General features: G+C 43.9%; 1 gene segment (V, D, J or C); it reads left to right on the top strand.

Moving 5' to 3' along the window:
* The window catches only part of LOC117022730 (T-cell receptor alpha chain C region-like), a 326986-nt gene that overhangs the window by 282638 nt on the left and 28579 nt on the right, over positions 1 to 15769 (top strand). Inside the window, 2 exon segments of the C gene segment in view lie at positions 8623 to 8632; positions 14766 to 14812. Of these exon segments, the coding sequence occupies positions 8623 to 8632; positions 14766 to 14812 (57 nt within the window).

Genomic DNA, 15769 nt, shown 5'->3' on the forward strand with positions numbered 1-15769 from the left:
CTACCCTTCCATCTCTAACTCCTCTCCTTTCTCTTTCCTTTGATTCCTAATGACCACGCATACCCCAGCACCAGTCCCACCACATGCTGCCGCCAGCCTTGTTAGCCTGTCAGTTGAATTTCTGAGAAGTTTGTTAGCTCCTTGCATGATCCCTAAATGGCTCAGGCAACTGAAGGAGTCCTCCCCAAGGGCGGACCCCAGCAGAGTTCCCACAGAGGTGGCAGTGGCCACCATGGGCTACCAAATGCCTACATGGAGGCCGAAGCTGGGCCCTGGATGCAGAAGAATCTCTGGAGGAAAGTCTGCCACAGAATAAGGAATACCATGGCTTTCATGATACATGTGTCTGAATCTTCTCCTACCTGGAAAATTGTAGCTTCCACCTGGGGACGTGTGTTGTGTGGCTATGAAGAGGTGGCAGGGTTTTTGTAGTAGAGTCAGTCATTGTGCAGACAGGCTTTGGGGGTATGCTGTTTTTTGGGTCCGGCACTCAAGTGATTGTTACACCAAGTAAGTGTGTCTTTTTTCATTTCTGTGGTATAGTAAGTCTATAAGTCATATAAAGGAGGTCTTCTGTGACACACACACACACACACACACACACACACACACACACACACACACCATTTCCCAGCTAAGCTCAGGACAGATGGGATACAATTTATGGACCTAACTACACTACAAGTTTCACCATTAAGATGGTCAAATTCATTTTTAAAAATAACTTTGGCTGATTTCATTTAATGCTGCCAACAGCAAAGGGAAATTAGCATGTCATGGGAACCTAATCTATGCTCATTGACTGCTGTGGGAGGGCAGTCATTTCTTCTTATCCCCTGGCAGTTAGACCTCAAAATTCAGCTAACCTTTTCCAAGCCTGTCTCTTCTGGGAGATGAAGTGGTTGTATCCACTAACTTTCTTATGGAAAAACACACGAGACAGATATATTCTCCTTCAGTTTTTACGAAGAAAGCTTTTTGTTAGTTATTTTGACAATAAACTTCAGCTAACATATTCCCTCCTACGCATGTTCATAATATCTTGCCTTGAACAAGCACATTTTCCCCACATTATTCAAAATGCATTTCTATGTTGTAACCCACTGCACTACCACTTTTATCTTCATAACATTCTCTAATAAGGTAAACAGCATCACATATCATCAAACATAGACAGAAAAGCCGAAGCACACACACGTTAAATAATTTAAATCAAGCCCCAAAAATTCAGAACTGGAGTTAGAGCTCGAGATTCCTTGTTTTCTTCCAGTGAATTATCTGGAGCTGTTGTCTTTGTGAATTGGAAACATAATCAGCACACGCCACAGGCGTTTGCAGAGGATGAAACTTAACAAAAACTGTTTTGTTGCATTGGTGTGTTAAGTGTATCCCCAAGTCTTCTTTGCGGTTGGTAGTTATTTGGTGCCCGGGATGGATAAGAGCAGAGAGGGCAGACGTGGAAACAGAGTGCCCTGCTGGGCTCAGGGGTTTTTGTAGGCCCCGGTATCACTGTGTCCAACAACTACGGCAAGGTCATCTTTGGGACTGGAACCAGATTGCAAGTCTTTCCAAGTAAGTACTAGAAATCAAGGAGCAGTTGTGAATAGGTGTTTTCTAGAAGCAGCCAACTCGCTTTGGTACATTCTCACGGTGGTGCAGGCCGCTGTCCCCCACCGCTCAGTGCGGGGGCTTCCATGATTCTAGCTGCCTGCGTCCATGTTCCTCAGGATGCCATTTCTCACAGATAGAGCTGTCTGTACACCAAATCGGGTTACTCTACATGTGAATATCATGGTTCTGACTAAAATCTTATCAGCAGTGAAAGTAAGACACTAGAGGAGCAGATGCATCATGACTCCAGACAAATGATCTGTTTCTCTCTTTTGCATTTTTATTTAAAAATGTCAGGCAAGGTGAAGCAAATTCAACTTCTCCAATTTGAAAACTGTTTACGAATTATGCTTCCCTTATATGCAGAGAGACCTAGATTAACTTTAGACGATTAGTCATCATCTGTGTCTGGAATCTATAATGGGCAAGGGAATCAAATGTAATTAAATTGAGCAAATAATCTTCAATAGTCAATATTCCTACATTGTTTCATGTGCTTTGCTCTGGACTTTTTATCTGGGATTTATCTCTAATAGGCTCCCCAGAAGGACAGTGAAGGTTTTTGTTAAGGTTTTTGTGTCTGTGTAGATAGCAGCTATCAGTGGATCTGGGGCTCTGGAACCAAGCTAATTATAAAGCCAGGTAGGTCTCAGAGATGTGACGGTAAGGGAGAGGAGAAACGGGTTGAATAATACATGAAGCGTAGCATGCAAATTATACTTTTAAGAACAATCCAGCCTGCTGGAGACAATGCATTTGACCTAAATGGGGTTTTCACTCCAAGTGAGAGGCAATGTCAGCCACCAACCCTCTTGTTTGGTCTAGTCGCTTCCAGAATAAATAATGCTTCACTTGCCCTCTAAGGGAGCAGAGCTGGGTTGTTGAGTATCTAATTCCCTCTCATGTGGTTGGAATTCTTTCCCAAGGATAGAACCAGCCTCATTCCATTGAAAGAGCAAATTTGAAGAAAAGAGAAGGGTCCACAGTCAAAGACCAGTGGGTGAAAAATTGTGTGCCTGCTGCTTTCCCCACAACCTTGCTTCTGGCTGCTGTCCCACGTGGGGAAGTGATACCTGCAAAGTTCTTGGTCACTTGCTGGTGAATCACCCAGGGTTCTGGGCCTTAGCGCAAACCCCACAAGGACATAACTTAAAAGGCAGTGTCAGGGCATGTCAACGGAATATGGGAGCTGAAGGGATACCTGGCAAGTCAGCCTTTGCTCTAGTGGGACTGATGTGCTCTCTTAGCCTGGAAAGATGAAGCCCATTTTCCTCCCATGCCGCCATGCCCTTCCTGATGGTTATTGTAAGGCTCTGAAGGGCTGTGTGAATTATGGGAGTGCTGCAAACAAGCTCATCTTTGGGACTGGCACTCTGCTTTCTGTCCAGCCAAGTACGTGAGTAGTGGGATTCTGTGTGACAAGTGGGCAGTAACAGCCACTCTGGTGAAAAGGAGGGCTGAAGGCTGACTTAGTTCCCCACGGTCATCCCTTATCTACCACAATAGGGCAGGCTCTCAGAATTTCCCATTCTCCTGGATGGCACCCTCAGTCAGAGAAGGGGAAACGGTGTTAGTATCTAGATAACTCCCAGGAAGAAAAACTACTGTGGGAAAATTGTTCTCATCTAAATGGTATAGGCTTTCTGTTCTGTGAACCCTATTTTCAGGCCACTTCTCAGCTCTGGTCCTACCTTTACCTGTGTAGATAAACCTCTGCTAACTTGATTCTACAATTGTGTGTCAGCTGGTCCAAGCACCTTCGTCTGTCAGCCATATCTTCTTCTTCTTCTTCCAAAAGAGACTCTGAAGCTATACTTGGGGAGATTGCTGAGAAGGTGGGCAAAACTGACCTTAGGGTGGAAAGAAGGAGGGGTGAGGGGGAAGAAGGGGTGAGAGGAGGGCAAAGACGAGGCTTAGGGTAAGTCAGCTCAGTATTAAAACTGACCCCTACATGCAACAGCTTCCCTAAATTTCCTACATTTGCTTCCTCTTCCATTTTCCCTAGAATCCTTTTAGTTTGTTCTGGATACCTACTGCTCCCAGGCTGAGAGGAGAGGAATAAAATCAGTTTTGAACTCTTTCTATTGAAATCTGAAGAATTAAATCACAGTCATGTTGGGGATGAGTTCAAGTCTCCTTCTCTCTCCACACTTAAAATTCTGTCACTTACGCTCTACTTTCAACCAAGACCTGGCATCACTGTCTTGGATGCTCACCCCTCGCTCTCTCTTCTTCGATACTTAGTGTATATTAAAATCCAGCCAATGCTCAGCTTTGTAATAAAGGAGCTCTTCTGTGTTCTCATCCTTGCCTTTAAGATACAACCTTTCTTATTAACAGAGAATGTTCACTTCTTTCACTCATTTCAGGACTGGACTTTAGGGCTGTGGCAGATGGTGTGTCATAACTCCCGACCCTTGTCTGTGTGAACCATCATGGGAGGCCATGGTGGAACTTCTTTGGGGATAGATAGGACTGTTCACCTCTTGTTACCCTTCCCTGGTGGAATCTGTGCTTAGGCCGCCTCATCGACACTGTTACGTGGTGAGAAAGCCTTTGCAATTACTTGACCAGTGACTAGGGAACAGGACTGTGGAGTTTGGGGGGAGTCTGGATGTGAGTTCAGATGGTTGTGCAGATGGAAAACATCCCTCTGGATATAGGAATGCAGCATCCCTTCACACTGAGTGTCTAAGGCTGAGCTTGCACATATGAGAGCAAGAATTGTTAACAAATTATTTGATTCAGCTTTGGCAGATTTAAGCCTAGAAATGCAAAGCATTTTAAAAGCTCATAAGTTTGGTCTTTTGAAATAAAAATGATCTGTTTATGTAGCAGAATCAATTTTTTCTTCCTATCACAAAAGGTCCCTCTCTAGAGACACAGAAATTTAAAAAATCACGGAAAGTCCAACTGCCTCATCACCGCAGTGCCTTATATTCAGTGGTCGTTTTAGTAGGGGTTTTCAGTAAAGGCAGGAAATAGCTGTGGGAATGATAACACGAGACTGTTCTTTGGAACTGGAACCCAGCTGGTGGTAAGCCCAGTAAGTGACCATGTTCTATCTATATTTGACCCAAACAATTCCTGTGAAGTTGGTGGAGATTTAATATGTAGACGATTGCAACGTTTTGGAAATGACTTTTGCAAATGCATAACACATTTGTGATTGTTGAGAATACAGCACTAATGATAAATAATGCAAAATGAGATCATCCCAAATTGCCTTTAATATGATAGCTCAGCTGTCCTTCTTCCAGAGATATAGGGGCCATGAGTTATTTACAGCGGAAGTATCTCCTCAACTGTTTCAGCAATGATTTTGTGTGTTTACTGTGATTTTGGCCACAGAATTTGTCTACCATTCTATTAAAAATGAGACTGTATCTCATTTTAAATGCCACTAATATGTAGAAGGTACCGTCTTTGTCTCTCATGCCTGCATACGTATTTATTCTAGAAGACTCAATAGGAAACCCAAACATTGTCTCATTTTTGACAAATGTCCACTTCTAGTCCCATACATATCAAATTTCACTAAAAACAGCTTTACTATTCAAATGCAATGGGGGAGGAAACAATTCAGAGATCAATGGATGATCCCAGATGGCTTTATAAACACCTAAAAGGAAATTCAGAGTGACATAAAATGGTAGGCATGATGAAAAGATTTTTGCTTAATGATCAATTCCTCCATGGGGAGTAAAAGCTTTTTAAACATACCTCATTGGGGAGGAGAAAAATAAGAAATTCAGGAGCTTGACATTCCTGAGGGGTGCACCTGGGGTGTCAATTCCTCCACGTGCCATTTTGGGGACAATAGAGCCCATGAAAATGTCAGTCAAAAAATAACATTAAGAGGCAGGTGTTGACAAATTGACTGACTGGGTTATTCAGCCCTACAACAGGTTATAATTGAGACTATGGATGCTCAATCCAAGGCGCTTTAAAATAGGATAGGCTATTTTTGAATGGTTTATCTGTGGGAAATGCCCAAAGACAAGGAAACCAGCTAGCTGACTCCTATAAATTGCTTTAGATCTAGTAAGCATGAACCAACTCATGTTACCTTTTTAATGACTGCAAGAAAAAGTATTTTGGGAATCAGGTAGACAAAGAGAGGGAGACAGTGGGGCCTTGGTTCTTTATGAGTCAAGCAAGGATCCATCAGGGCTAGTGTAATGGCATCATGTTCCATCACTTGGTGGTAAGAGACCATATCCACAGCCTGTGAAAGGAGAATCTTCCCCAAAAGACTGGGATCCCTCTGGGCCAAAATGAATAACTCCCCCACTACCCCCAGCTAGGGCAGGGCTGTAATGAATGCAGCGAATATGTACTTGGCTTAAGGTGAGGTATCTTCAGAGTTTGGTGATATGACCACTCTAGAACAGAGGTGAGAGCTCTGTAATGCAGTTCTATTTCAGATGGAAATTCAGGGGTGTGTCTGACATGATCCTTTCCTGCCCTCATCTTTTGGGGGGCTCTGAGAGTGGATTTCTAGTATGGCTGGCTGCCCAACTTTTTTTTTTTTTTTTTTTTGGCCTGAAATGATACAATTGTGTTTGATATCACAAAGGAGTTTATGGAATTGTTGCTTTTATAATTCATTCTCAGTTTCAAATGAGGTTATCGAATTTCTTCTCTGCACATTTGCAATAAGCAGCATAAAAGTCAAGCAAAACAACCAGAACACACAGAGAAAGATGGCTGAAGAGATAGTGAGGCCTGTTTATTAGAGTAGAGGAGGCAATGTGGGAATTTAAGATCCATGAAGATGAATCATCCATGGGGGATGTGTAACTTTCTTGAAAAGAGTCATTAGGAGTTTTTGTTATGTCCCCAATCACAGTGTGAACAAAATTATAACTTTGTCTTTGGAAAAGGAACTCAACTTCATGTTCTACCCAGTAAGTGCTGTTCGTGTGATTTTTCTGATATTGATTCCCACTGAGTTCAAAGTGGTTTTGGTTTGGGTGGGAACTGTTTCTTAGGCTCTAAGACACGTGAGTAGCCTCTAGGTCCTGGGCCCTCTGCTCTCCCAGAAGCCAGTCCTCAGCCCTTCCACAGCTCAGCCAAATACCAAAGTCTTCCCTTCTAGAGCTGGGAAACTTGCTGCCTGTGTTCTACTGCTTAAATATCAATTATCTTTGTTGTTGTTTATATATTACAAAAAGTAAAAAATTGTGAAACAGTCCAGAATCCATCTTCAAGTCTCCCCCCCCACCCCCAGGTTTGTCCCCAGTGGACTTGTTTGGACAAATTGTTAAACCCAGTGTGATTTCTGGCTCCAACCACAGTGGTTTTGGAAAGGAGTCCAGCCTACTAAGACCCCTCACCTTCCACTCCTCGTAAAAGACCGATTTCTGCCTGTGCTGAGACTTGGCACTGATACCCCATGCTTTCTCTCATTTCCCTCGTTCCAGATATGGGAGGGAGATAACTTTTTTAAGACCTACTTTAATGCCAGAGGCAAACAAAGATGGTCATCAGCCAAGAGCAACATCTCGTGTTGAGCCTTCTCACTCAGTACCATTTTCCAAATCCTTTTCTGTGTTTAGGAAAAGTAGCCACTCCTTTTTATTTCAAGCCCAGCAAAGAGATCGTTATGAGGCCAAAGACAGGGGTTTCCTTTGGAATATTTTTCATAGGCTAACAATAAGCTGGAAGTTTGCAGGTGGTTCAGAAATGCATTCTTGGGCCACAACTCCATGTATGAAGCTCTTATCGGCGAAGTAGGGAGTCAAAGCCAAGGGCATCTTAATCATAACACATTTTACAGAGGACCAGGGAGAAAGAGGCAAAAACATGCTAAGGGAAAACAAAAACTATGGTTACGTGGGGAGCTTTCTGGGTGATTCTACCAGGGAAGAAGGTTAACAAGAGGAAACATCCAGAACAAACAGTGGGGTTAGGAACTCAGAGTTTTTGTTCTGGAGGCAACCACTGTGGAGACTCAGGCGTCAAACAGCTTGTCTTTGGAAAGGGCACAAGACTTTCTGTGACTGCAAGTAAGTGTCCCTACTTTTGATCAGCAATGGCTTCCTCCCTTAAATAGTTTGTCAGTGTAGTTAGGAGTACTTCTGCCCTTCAGAAAGGTCTGTTAGGGGCTGGGAGGCTAGTGCTGAACAGGAAGATGCAAGGTTACTCTGGCATAATTCCAAAGCCAGTCAGATTGTCATGGGCAAGCACATGTATCCCATCGTGGCCGCAGCACCCCCAGCTTGCTCTGACCACACACCCTGGCCCCGTTCCCTCCTCTGATCCCAGGGGATCAAAACCCTAGGATGGAGAACCTGAGACTCCTTAGGCTGGGAAGCACCAGAAGATCCCAGATCCGTCTTTAAATATATTGTGGGTTTCTACTTAATGTTGTTATTAATTTTAATTTGAGTAACACACGAAAATTTCTCATTGTAAAAACAATTCAGAGATGACTGGTTAGCTCAGCTGGTTAGAGCGTGGTGCTAATAACACCAAGGTTGCCGGTTTGATCCGCGCATGGGCCACTGTGAGCTGCGCCCTCAAAAAAAAAAAAATTTCAAATTACAGATACAGTCAATATTCACCTCGACCCCCTTCCTTCAATATGAGTTTCTTCCCCAAAGGTGTCCACTGGGACTGGCTAGGTATTTTGTGATGAGTTTCTATTTGGAGTATGTTGACAAGAAATCTGTCTTCAAGAAGGGAAGCTTGAGACATAAAGAACTCAGACTGCAGTTTGCAGATTTCAGTTAGATGTAAGGAGCAGTTGCTTGAATGCAAAGGCTGTTAGCAAAGGACAGCCACCTTCCCAGGAGCTCTTAAAGACGAGCTAGGTCTTTGGTCAGACAGCATCTTGTCTGAAGACAGGAAGATGGACTAGATGACCTCTGAAATCCAGCCAGGTCTCTGTAGGACTCCAAGGCAAGCCTCTGTAACCACGCTTCTCTTTTGCCTGTCATCTGGTTATTGTTAGTCTGAGCTTTTGTCAGCACTACTCCTGTGCTTTGAGTGGTTTGATTTTCTTAGCATCTTCGGGGTTTTTGCAAAGAAAGGAAACTCTGTGCATACTCTGGAGTTGGGAGTTACCAGCTCACTTTTGGGAAAGGCACCAAACTCTTGGTTACACCAAGTAAGTTCTTCTTTCTGGCTAATTATTCTTCCCAAAAAGCCCATCTTCCATCATGCAGAAGCTGTCAAAACACAGGTGGTGTTTTCTTTGCTTGGTTTGTGTTGGTTGGGTGCTTCGTGATACTGGTTGGAAAATAAGGTTATTAATGCACATATTCCCTGGGGCACTGTACTTGGCTTTTAATATCCATGCAGTCTCTCCCTGAGAAAATATGTGAGCCTCCACAAGGAGGAAGTTCCAGGGAAAGTAGGGGGGAATCAGCAGGAATTGGATGAAAATAGACAATGGGCCTGCAGGAATAACAAACAGGATGGGATCCCAGGAGACCAAGCAGTAGCCCCTTGGAGTGAGTTTCCCAGGAGCTGCCCCTGCGAAGGCCTATTCCTTCAAGGAACGTTATGGCAAAGAGCACCAGGCTGGGGACTTGCTAGTTATTAGTATTCAGCCCACGTTCTAACCTAATTACAAGATTGTTTTGGCCATGGGCAGTCATTTCAGGTTTTGTTTTCCTGCTTGCCTCCTCCACCTCCACCTGTCTTCCTGAAGCCCCAGTCAAGGTTATTGTAATAGCACTGAACACTGTGTAACACCAACACGGGCAAATTAACCTTTGGGGACGGGACCACACTCCTTGTGAAGCCAAGTAAGTTGTGTTCTTCTTTGGCTGGGCCTTCAGGGGCTATCAATCAACTCATTGGTTTGAAAACGACTTTAATCCTGTGCATCTGCTTGAGCTCTTTATCATTATTCTTTCCCCAGGACAAAGAGAGTTGGTTTCCTTCTCTGCTTTAAAATGAGATGCGCGCGCGCGCGCACACACACACACACACACACACACACACTTGCTCTGGCTCATGGTGAGGGGCCCTCAGGAGCATATACAACATTTCCAAATGGATAGAGATGCAAACAATAATTGAGCCAATGAGAATGTGAGGACAGACCTCCAGAGGGGACCCAGTGCCCTGCCACCCCTGACCTGGCTTTCCTACATGCTCCCTGGCCACGTGGGATATGCTTTGGCTCTGTCTGATGCTGTAGGGCAGGAAATTCCTCGCTTCTCTCTGTAATTCCCAAATGGAGCACACCTCACTGCTAGAAAGTTCTTTTTCACGTCTAACGTTGACCACCCACCCCCACCTCCACTGCAATTTAAGTCTCTGAAAAGAGCCACTAGAACCTTTGGCATCTAGTTAAGAAGAAAATTTCTACTGTAGGACATTAGGCTCAGCACTGAGCCTACTTCTGCAGCATCTTGAGATGCCATGTGTTGCCTGTGGAACATTTTGAAACCAATGATTATGGATTAGGCAGTATAGCATGAGCTTTGGAGACAGAAAAACCTAAATTCAAGTCCTGGCTCCACTACTTTACTAGCTCTGTGACCTTTGGCAAATTGCTTAACCTCACTGGCCTCAGTTTCCCCATCCAGAAAATGAGGATAAAAATATAGCTATCTTACTGAATTATTGTAAGGATCAAATAAAATAATACGGCTAAAGTCTTTAGCATAGGGCCCCAAACATAGAAGAGCTCATTAAACACTAGCTATTAATAATAATATGATAAACATCATCTATAACACACAGTAGAGCTTTTGTTTCACCCCTCGGGCTCTTCTGTCAGGCCGTCAGGCAGCAGGAGAAGAGCCGGCGGGAGGGGAAGGTGGAGAATGTCAGCCTGTTCTAGGAAGTTCTTCACCTGGGATTTGAAAGTGTCTAAGTGGAAATAGAAAGAATTGTGAATAATTTAAATACAAAATCATGCCAGTATCAGAGGGAGGAGAGAGGTTTCTGCAGAGAGCTGCATGGCTGGAGCTCCTGAAGCTACGTGCAAACCCCTGGATCAGGGACTCAGCTCACAGTACTACCGGGCGAGTGCTGCAGAAACTGAAGCCTTGCACCACCCTCTCACCACGCTGACCCCAGTGTCACTTCCCTCCAATGTGTCCCAAGCCCCTTCCCAAAGCACAGGCTCCCCATGTGGAAGGACAGGGACAGAGAGGATAGAAGCTTCACAGAGAAGAGCAACTTGTCCCCAAATTGTCCTTCCGCTCCTCTGGGTAGTGAAGCTCATTAGCAATACGGCACCTGAAAATAGCCCCTTAATGAAATTCTGAGACCCAGAGACAGAGAATCAGAAAGGCCTACAAAGGCAAATTGGGGCGGTTACTGTTGAAGAACAGAGACTGAGGGTAAGGTGGACATTGAGTCACGTATCTAAACCTGGGAAAGGAGGCTTTGAACAAAAGCTGCAGAGGCTGTGTTCTCCAGTTCCGCCAGGATTCAGACCACAAGACACAGCTAATACTGCAAGAAGAAGGGAGTGAGGTTAGTGGTAAAATCTTCCTAATAGGTTTTTGAACAGTAAAAATGAGCTGTCAGGAGTAGTTGCCAGAGCACTCTAGAGGGGTATTGAAAGGAGATAGACACCCTCCTTTCAAGGGTGATTGAAGTGCAGCCCTGCCTGGAGGCAGGTGGAGAAATGAGAGAACCTCTTTCAGCCTCTTCCCAGCCCCTGGAGCCTCTCCCTGTGAAAAAAGAAAAGAAAAAACCCCTGGCTCATTAATGCTGAGCTGCATCCTTCCGGACACCGGGACACTGGAGTTGCTGGGTTAAGTTTTGGAACCTTTGCTTGGCGTATCCCAAACACCCTTTGTTCTCAGGTCTGGACAGAACAAATGGGCTGACTTTTTCATCCTACACAGGTGCTGGGTCAAAAACACAGGTGCTGGGTCCTGGGTGGTTTGTGGTGTTGAGATGGGGCTGGAAGGCGCCGTAGGGGTTTTTGCAGAGCCCAGAGGCACTTGTGGGAATAACTACGGCCAGGGATTGGTCTTCGGTGGTGGAACCAGATTGTCTGTGCTGCCCTGTAAGTAAAATAAGGTGGGAGAGGAAAGCAGCCATGTGCTCAGCGTGGGAGTGAGCTGGAGGGGCTTGAGGCCTGGGTCCATGGTGACCTCAGGAGCCCGGATGGAGCTGGAGGAAGAGAGGGAGTGACAACAGAACCTGAGGACAATAAGAAGTGGGAGGAATGCTTATTCAGGGAGGAAAATCACAGGCCTTTGTGAATAATACTGGAAGAAATACATTGGAGATTTCCCTTCTCAAGAGGGCTTTGTGTGGGGGGAAGCTGAGTTGGCAGGTTTTTGATGCTGAGATAATCACTGTGGGAAGGACAAGGCTTCTCCTTCATCTTCGGGAAGGGGACAAGGCTGCTTGTCAAGCCAAGTAAGTGGCATATAATTTAAAATTATGCACTGAATACAATTATCTCCAAAAGCAGACCTGCTGTCTTTTCCACAGAGACCTCCTAGGGTCAGAACGTTAAAGGGGCTGAGCAGACAAAGGCCCAGTCCCTGGCCATCTTCCTCATCCTTGAAGGAGCTCTGGAAGATGTGGAGGGGAACAAACCCACCAGGATCCCACCCATAACCTGGCCTTGGGGTCCATCCACTCTCGCAAACTTCTAATAGTGAAACCACCTGAGGGCAAGTCTTCCTCAGGAGGAGATTCCAATAGTTATTCCCATTTCATAGACTTAAACACTGAGGCAAGTAGAGGCCAGTGATTGATACAGTTCCAACAGGAACAGAGCTCAGGGATACCAGAACAGTTTTTCCAGTAGACGCATGAATTCAAAGCATCAGGTTATTTAAATGAGAGCATAGCAGTGGTAATCAGCTATAATCTGAGCTCCTGGGTGCCGAGGACGGGTTTGGTACTAGGTAACCTCCCAGACATGGGATTTTGTCACTGCAGAGTCTAGAGCAGTGACCCAGCTTCTTTAACCCTGGCAGTGCCATTCTCTAGCCCAGCTGCCCAGGAAGTGCAGCTCTTGGCACACGTCATCCTTGGCATCTTGAAAGAAGAGAAATTAGAGGAGAAGTGGGGGGAAAAGCTTATATCTCATATCATGCAGTTACCTCATTTTGTAGCAAGATTGTTTCCCCATGAGCAGTTTGTCTTCATTTAGCAGCTGTCTTCTCTGGGGAAGCCATTTTGTAGAGGTGTTTGTCACAGTGTGACAACTGGCGGCTGGGGGAAATTGGATTTTGGAGCAGGGACCCAAGTTATGGTCACCCCAGGTAAGCCTGATTCCCTGGAGCCTTAATTTTAACACCTGTGTGCCAAGTATTTCTAGCCAAGACCATGAGGAACATATTTGAAAGGAAGCCATTTCCCTGAACGGTAATAGCCAGAGCCATTAAACAAAAATGAGAGATCAGTTTGCTGTTAAATAGAAACATTTTTGGATAAATAGGAATTCTCATTATTCTCTACCAGTCCCCTGGGTAAGTACCTTACGCCCCTTATAAGGAAAAGAAGTTACAATAATAAGTATAGCCATGATTCATGCTGGGGTGGGAAAGATCAGCGTTTTGTGGGTGGAGGATTAGAAATGTGTTCAGGAAGATTGGATGTGTTCTTGACAGGATATGTAACACAGTGTGAATTATAACCAGGGAGGAAAGCTTATCTTCGGACAGGGAACTGAGTTGTCTGTGAAGCCCAGTAAGTATAAAAGTACATCCCTGGACTAAGCAGTGTCTATAGATTAAGGGCTGATTTAAGCCCAATTATACACTATATGAAGAATGTTTAGAAAGGGTGAATGAGTATCAAATGGAAGGAAGACAAAAGTCTCCCCGGCTAGGAGCTGACAACGTGGTGTAGCATGGGCCATGTAGGGGAGTCTCTGGGGCTATTCTCAGAATATATGTGATGGGACTAAAGATGTGTGACTGATTCCTTGGGGTACTGGCAGGGATCTGTAGCCCTAGATACAATAATTAGTGACAAGACTTTTAATCCCTTAACAAGCCTCTTACGCACTCTTCTCTTTGGCTAAGATTATGCCAGTTTATAGAAGGAACCCTGTAAACAATGATTATTGACCAAAATCACTGTGATTAGCCTCTCCCAAAGTCTGAAAATAACTTAAAAAGAACAAAAGTTTATTCATAAGTACTGTGGAACAGTTTCTGTTTCTGAGACTTTAGGCCAAAACTTTGTACAACATAGCCTCATGGAGCAGAGAGAACCCTTCCGATCACCCTTTCTGACTGTCTCCATTTATGAGGAAACTGAGGCAGGCTGAGGGAAAGACTGATCATGTCTCCACAGCCTGTTTATGGCTGAGCTAGGGCTAGAACTTAAGTCTCCAGTTTGCTGAATTAATTTTCCCGGCCGGAAGTTTGAGGATTCCTCAGGACTCATCTGACAAATATTTTTGTGCACCTACTTTATGCCAGTCGCCGTGCTCAGAGTGCTATTGCCCTCAGGGTGATTTATATTCTGGAAATAGATTCCATTTGTTCTCTCACATATCATGGTCCATATCCTGATCCCTCTTGGGCATGACCCTTGTATACCATCCTCACTACCTTAGGAAATATTATTACAAAATATTATCATAAAAATATTGATTTTTGTTGCAGTTTGAAATCAACATAGGAACCACTTTAGTCATGAGAAAGGAAATGGCCCAAAAGTGAAGTAGAAACTAGAAATTTCCCCAATAATTTGATTATTATAAAATTATTTTATCGATATCAAACTAATTGCCAAATTGACTGGATAATGCCAGCTGTATACCTCATTTAGATCCTGCAGACTCAGTCTAAGGAGTACGACCAGAACTAGGGCAGTTTCCTGGTGGTATAACCCAGGGATGTCCAGAGTGGAAGAGAAATACCCTCTGTCCTAGGCTTTATGAGTCTTCTTAAAGGAAAAGATAAATGCCGGTTTGACATCTAAAATCAGAGAGCAGTTACTCTACATGTATATTGGAAGCTTGTTTGATACTTAGAACTCTATAGTAGAAAGAGGGAAGCAAAGATTCCCCAAGAGAAAGTGGGAATGTAAAGACAAAGAAGGATTTACTTAGGATCTGTAGACAAGCAATTTAGTTACTCCAGATCAAATCTAGATTGACAGTGATACAAGCCTAATTCATAAAGCAATTGCCAACTTTGTACACGGTGCTCTGCCAGTCTGGTTTTGTTGTGGGCATATCACAGTGTTTCTTCTGGTTCAAGCTGGCAACTGACCTTTGGATCCGGGACCCAACTGACTGTTGTACCTGGTAGGCCACCAAATGAGATACTATTTGCACAGATTATTAATCTATAATGTATACTGTTACACATATGTAACTTAACCTGGGTTGAGGTAGGAGAGATACACCAAGATTGCATACTTGAAAGGGTAATTCGGAAGAGAATTATTTTTCAAAGACCAAGAAAAAGAGGAGCCTTATTGCTAGGATTGGAATAGGAGTTGATGAAAAAGGTAGGGAAGAATCTATCTTAACCTAGAAGAATTGCTGAATAATATGAACAGATTCCATAAAGGGAACCTCTGTTCTCCTAATATTTTCACTAGAACCAGACAAAATGCTACAAGATGGTTTTACCAGCAACTATCTTAAACCAAGTCCTAGTTAGCCAGCTACATTTTCTAGCCCGTTCTAGCTTATTTCTACATAAGTCACTAAACATAAAGGTGCTTATTTAAGATATTTAAATGAGGCTCTATTTCTACAGCTCTCTGATGTCCTTCTGGAAATCATTCCTATAACACACTGCTTATCATTTCTACAAGTAAGAACAAGTAAGCCCCTCGCCCTCCAAAACTGCATAAATATTACAATTTCTTGGCTTAGACTGAAGTCACCTCTGTTTCATTTCTCATAACTGTGTTCATTTGTTGAGATTTGTTTAAATCCAAACTGTGTGGGTGTCTAACTGTTGGCACTGAGGTTTCCTATCTCTTGAAACTGTCAGCAAAATATTTTGCTCGTAAATAATGTTTCATCTAGACTTGAAAATGACAGACAGGACTGCAGCCTCTTTTTTTCCACCTTGCTAAAGGGAATATGCAGGCAGAAAGCAGCAAACAAAGAGCCAAAACGTACAGTTTCGTTGTGGGGGTTTGGGGAGGGGGGAGCAGTGTCAATGTGGATGTTCAAGTCCATTTGGTTATATAATGTAGGGACTTTGACAGGTAGAATATAGTGATCTTGTTAGATCCTGCATACAAA

Source organism: Rhinolophus ferrumequinum, chromosome 6 (assembly GCF_004115265.2).
Source record: "Rhinolophus ferrumequinum isolate MPI-CBG mRhiFer1 chromosome 6, mRhiFer1_v1.p, whole genome shotgun sequence".
Lineage (NCBI taxonomy): Eukaryota > Metazoa > Chordata > Mammalia > Chiroptera > Rhinolophidae > Rhinolophus > Rhinolophus ferrumequinum.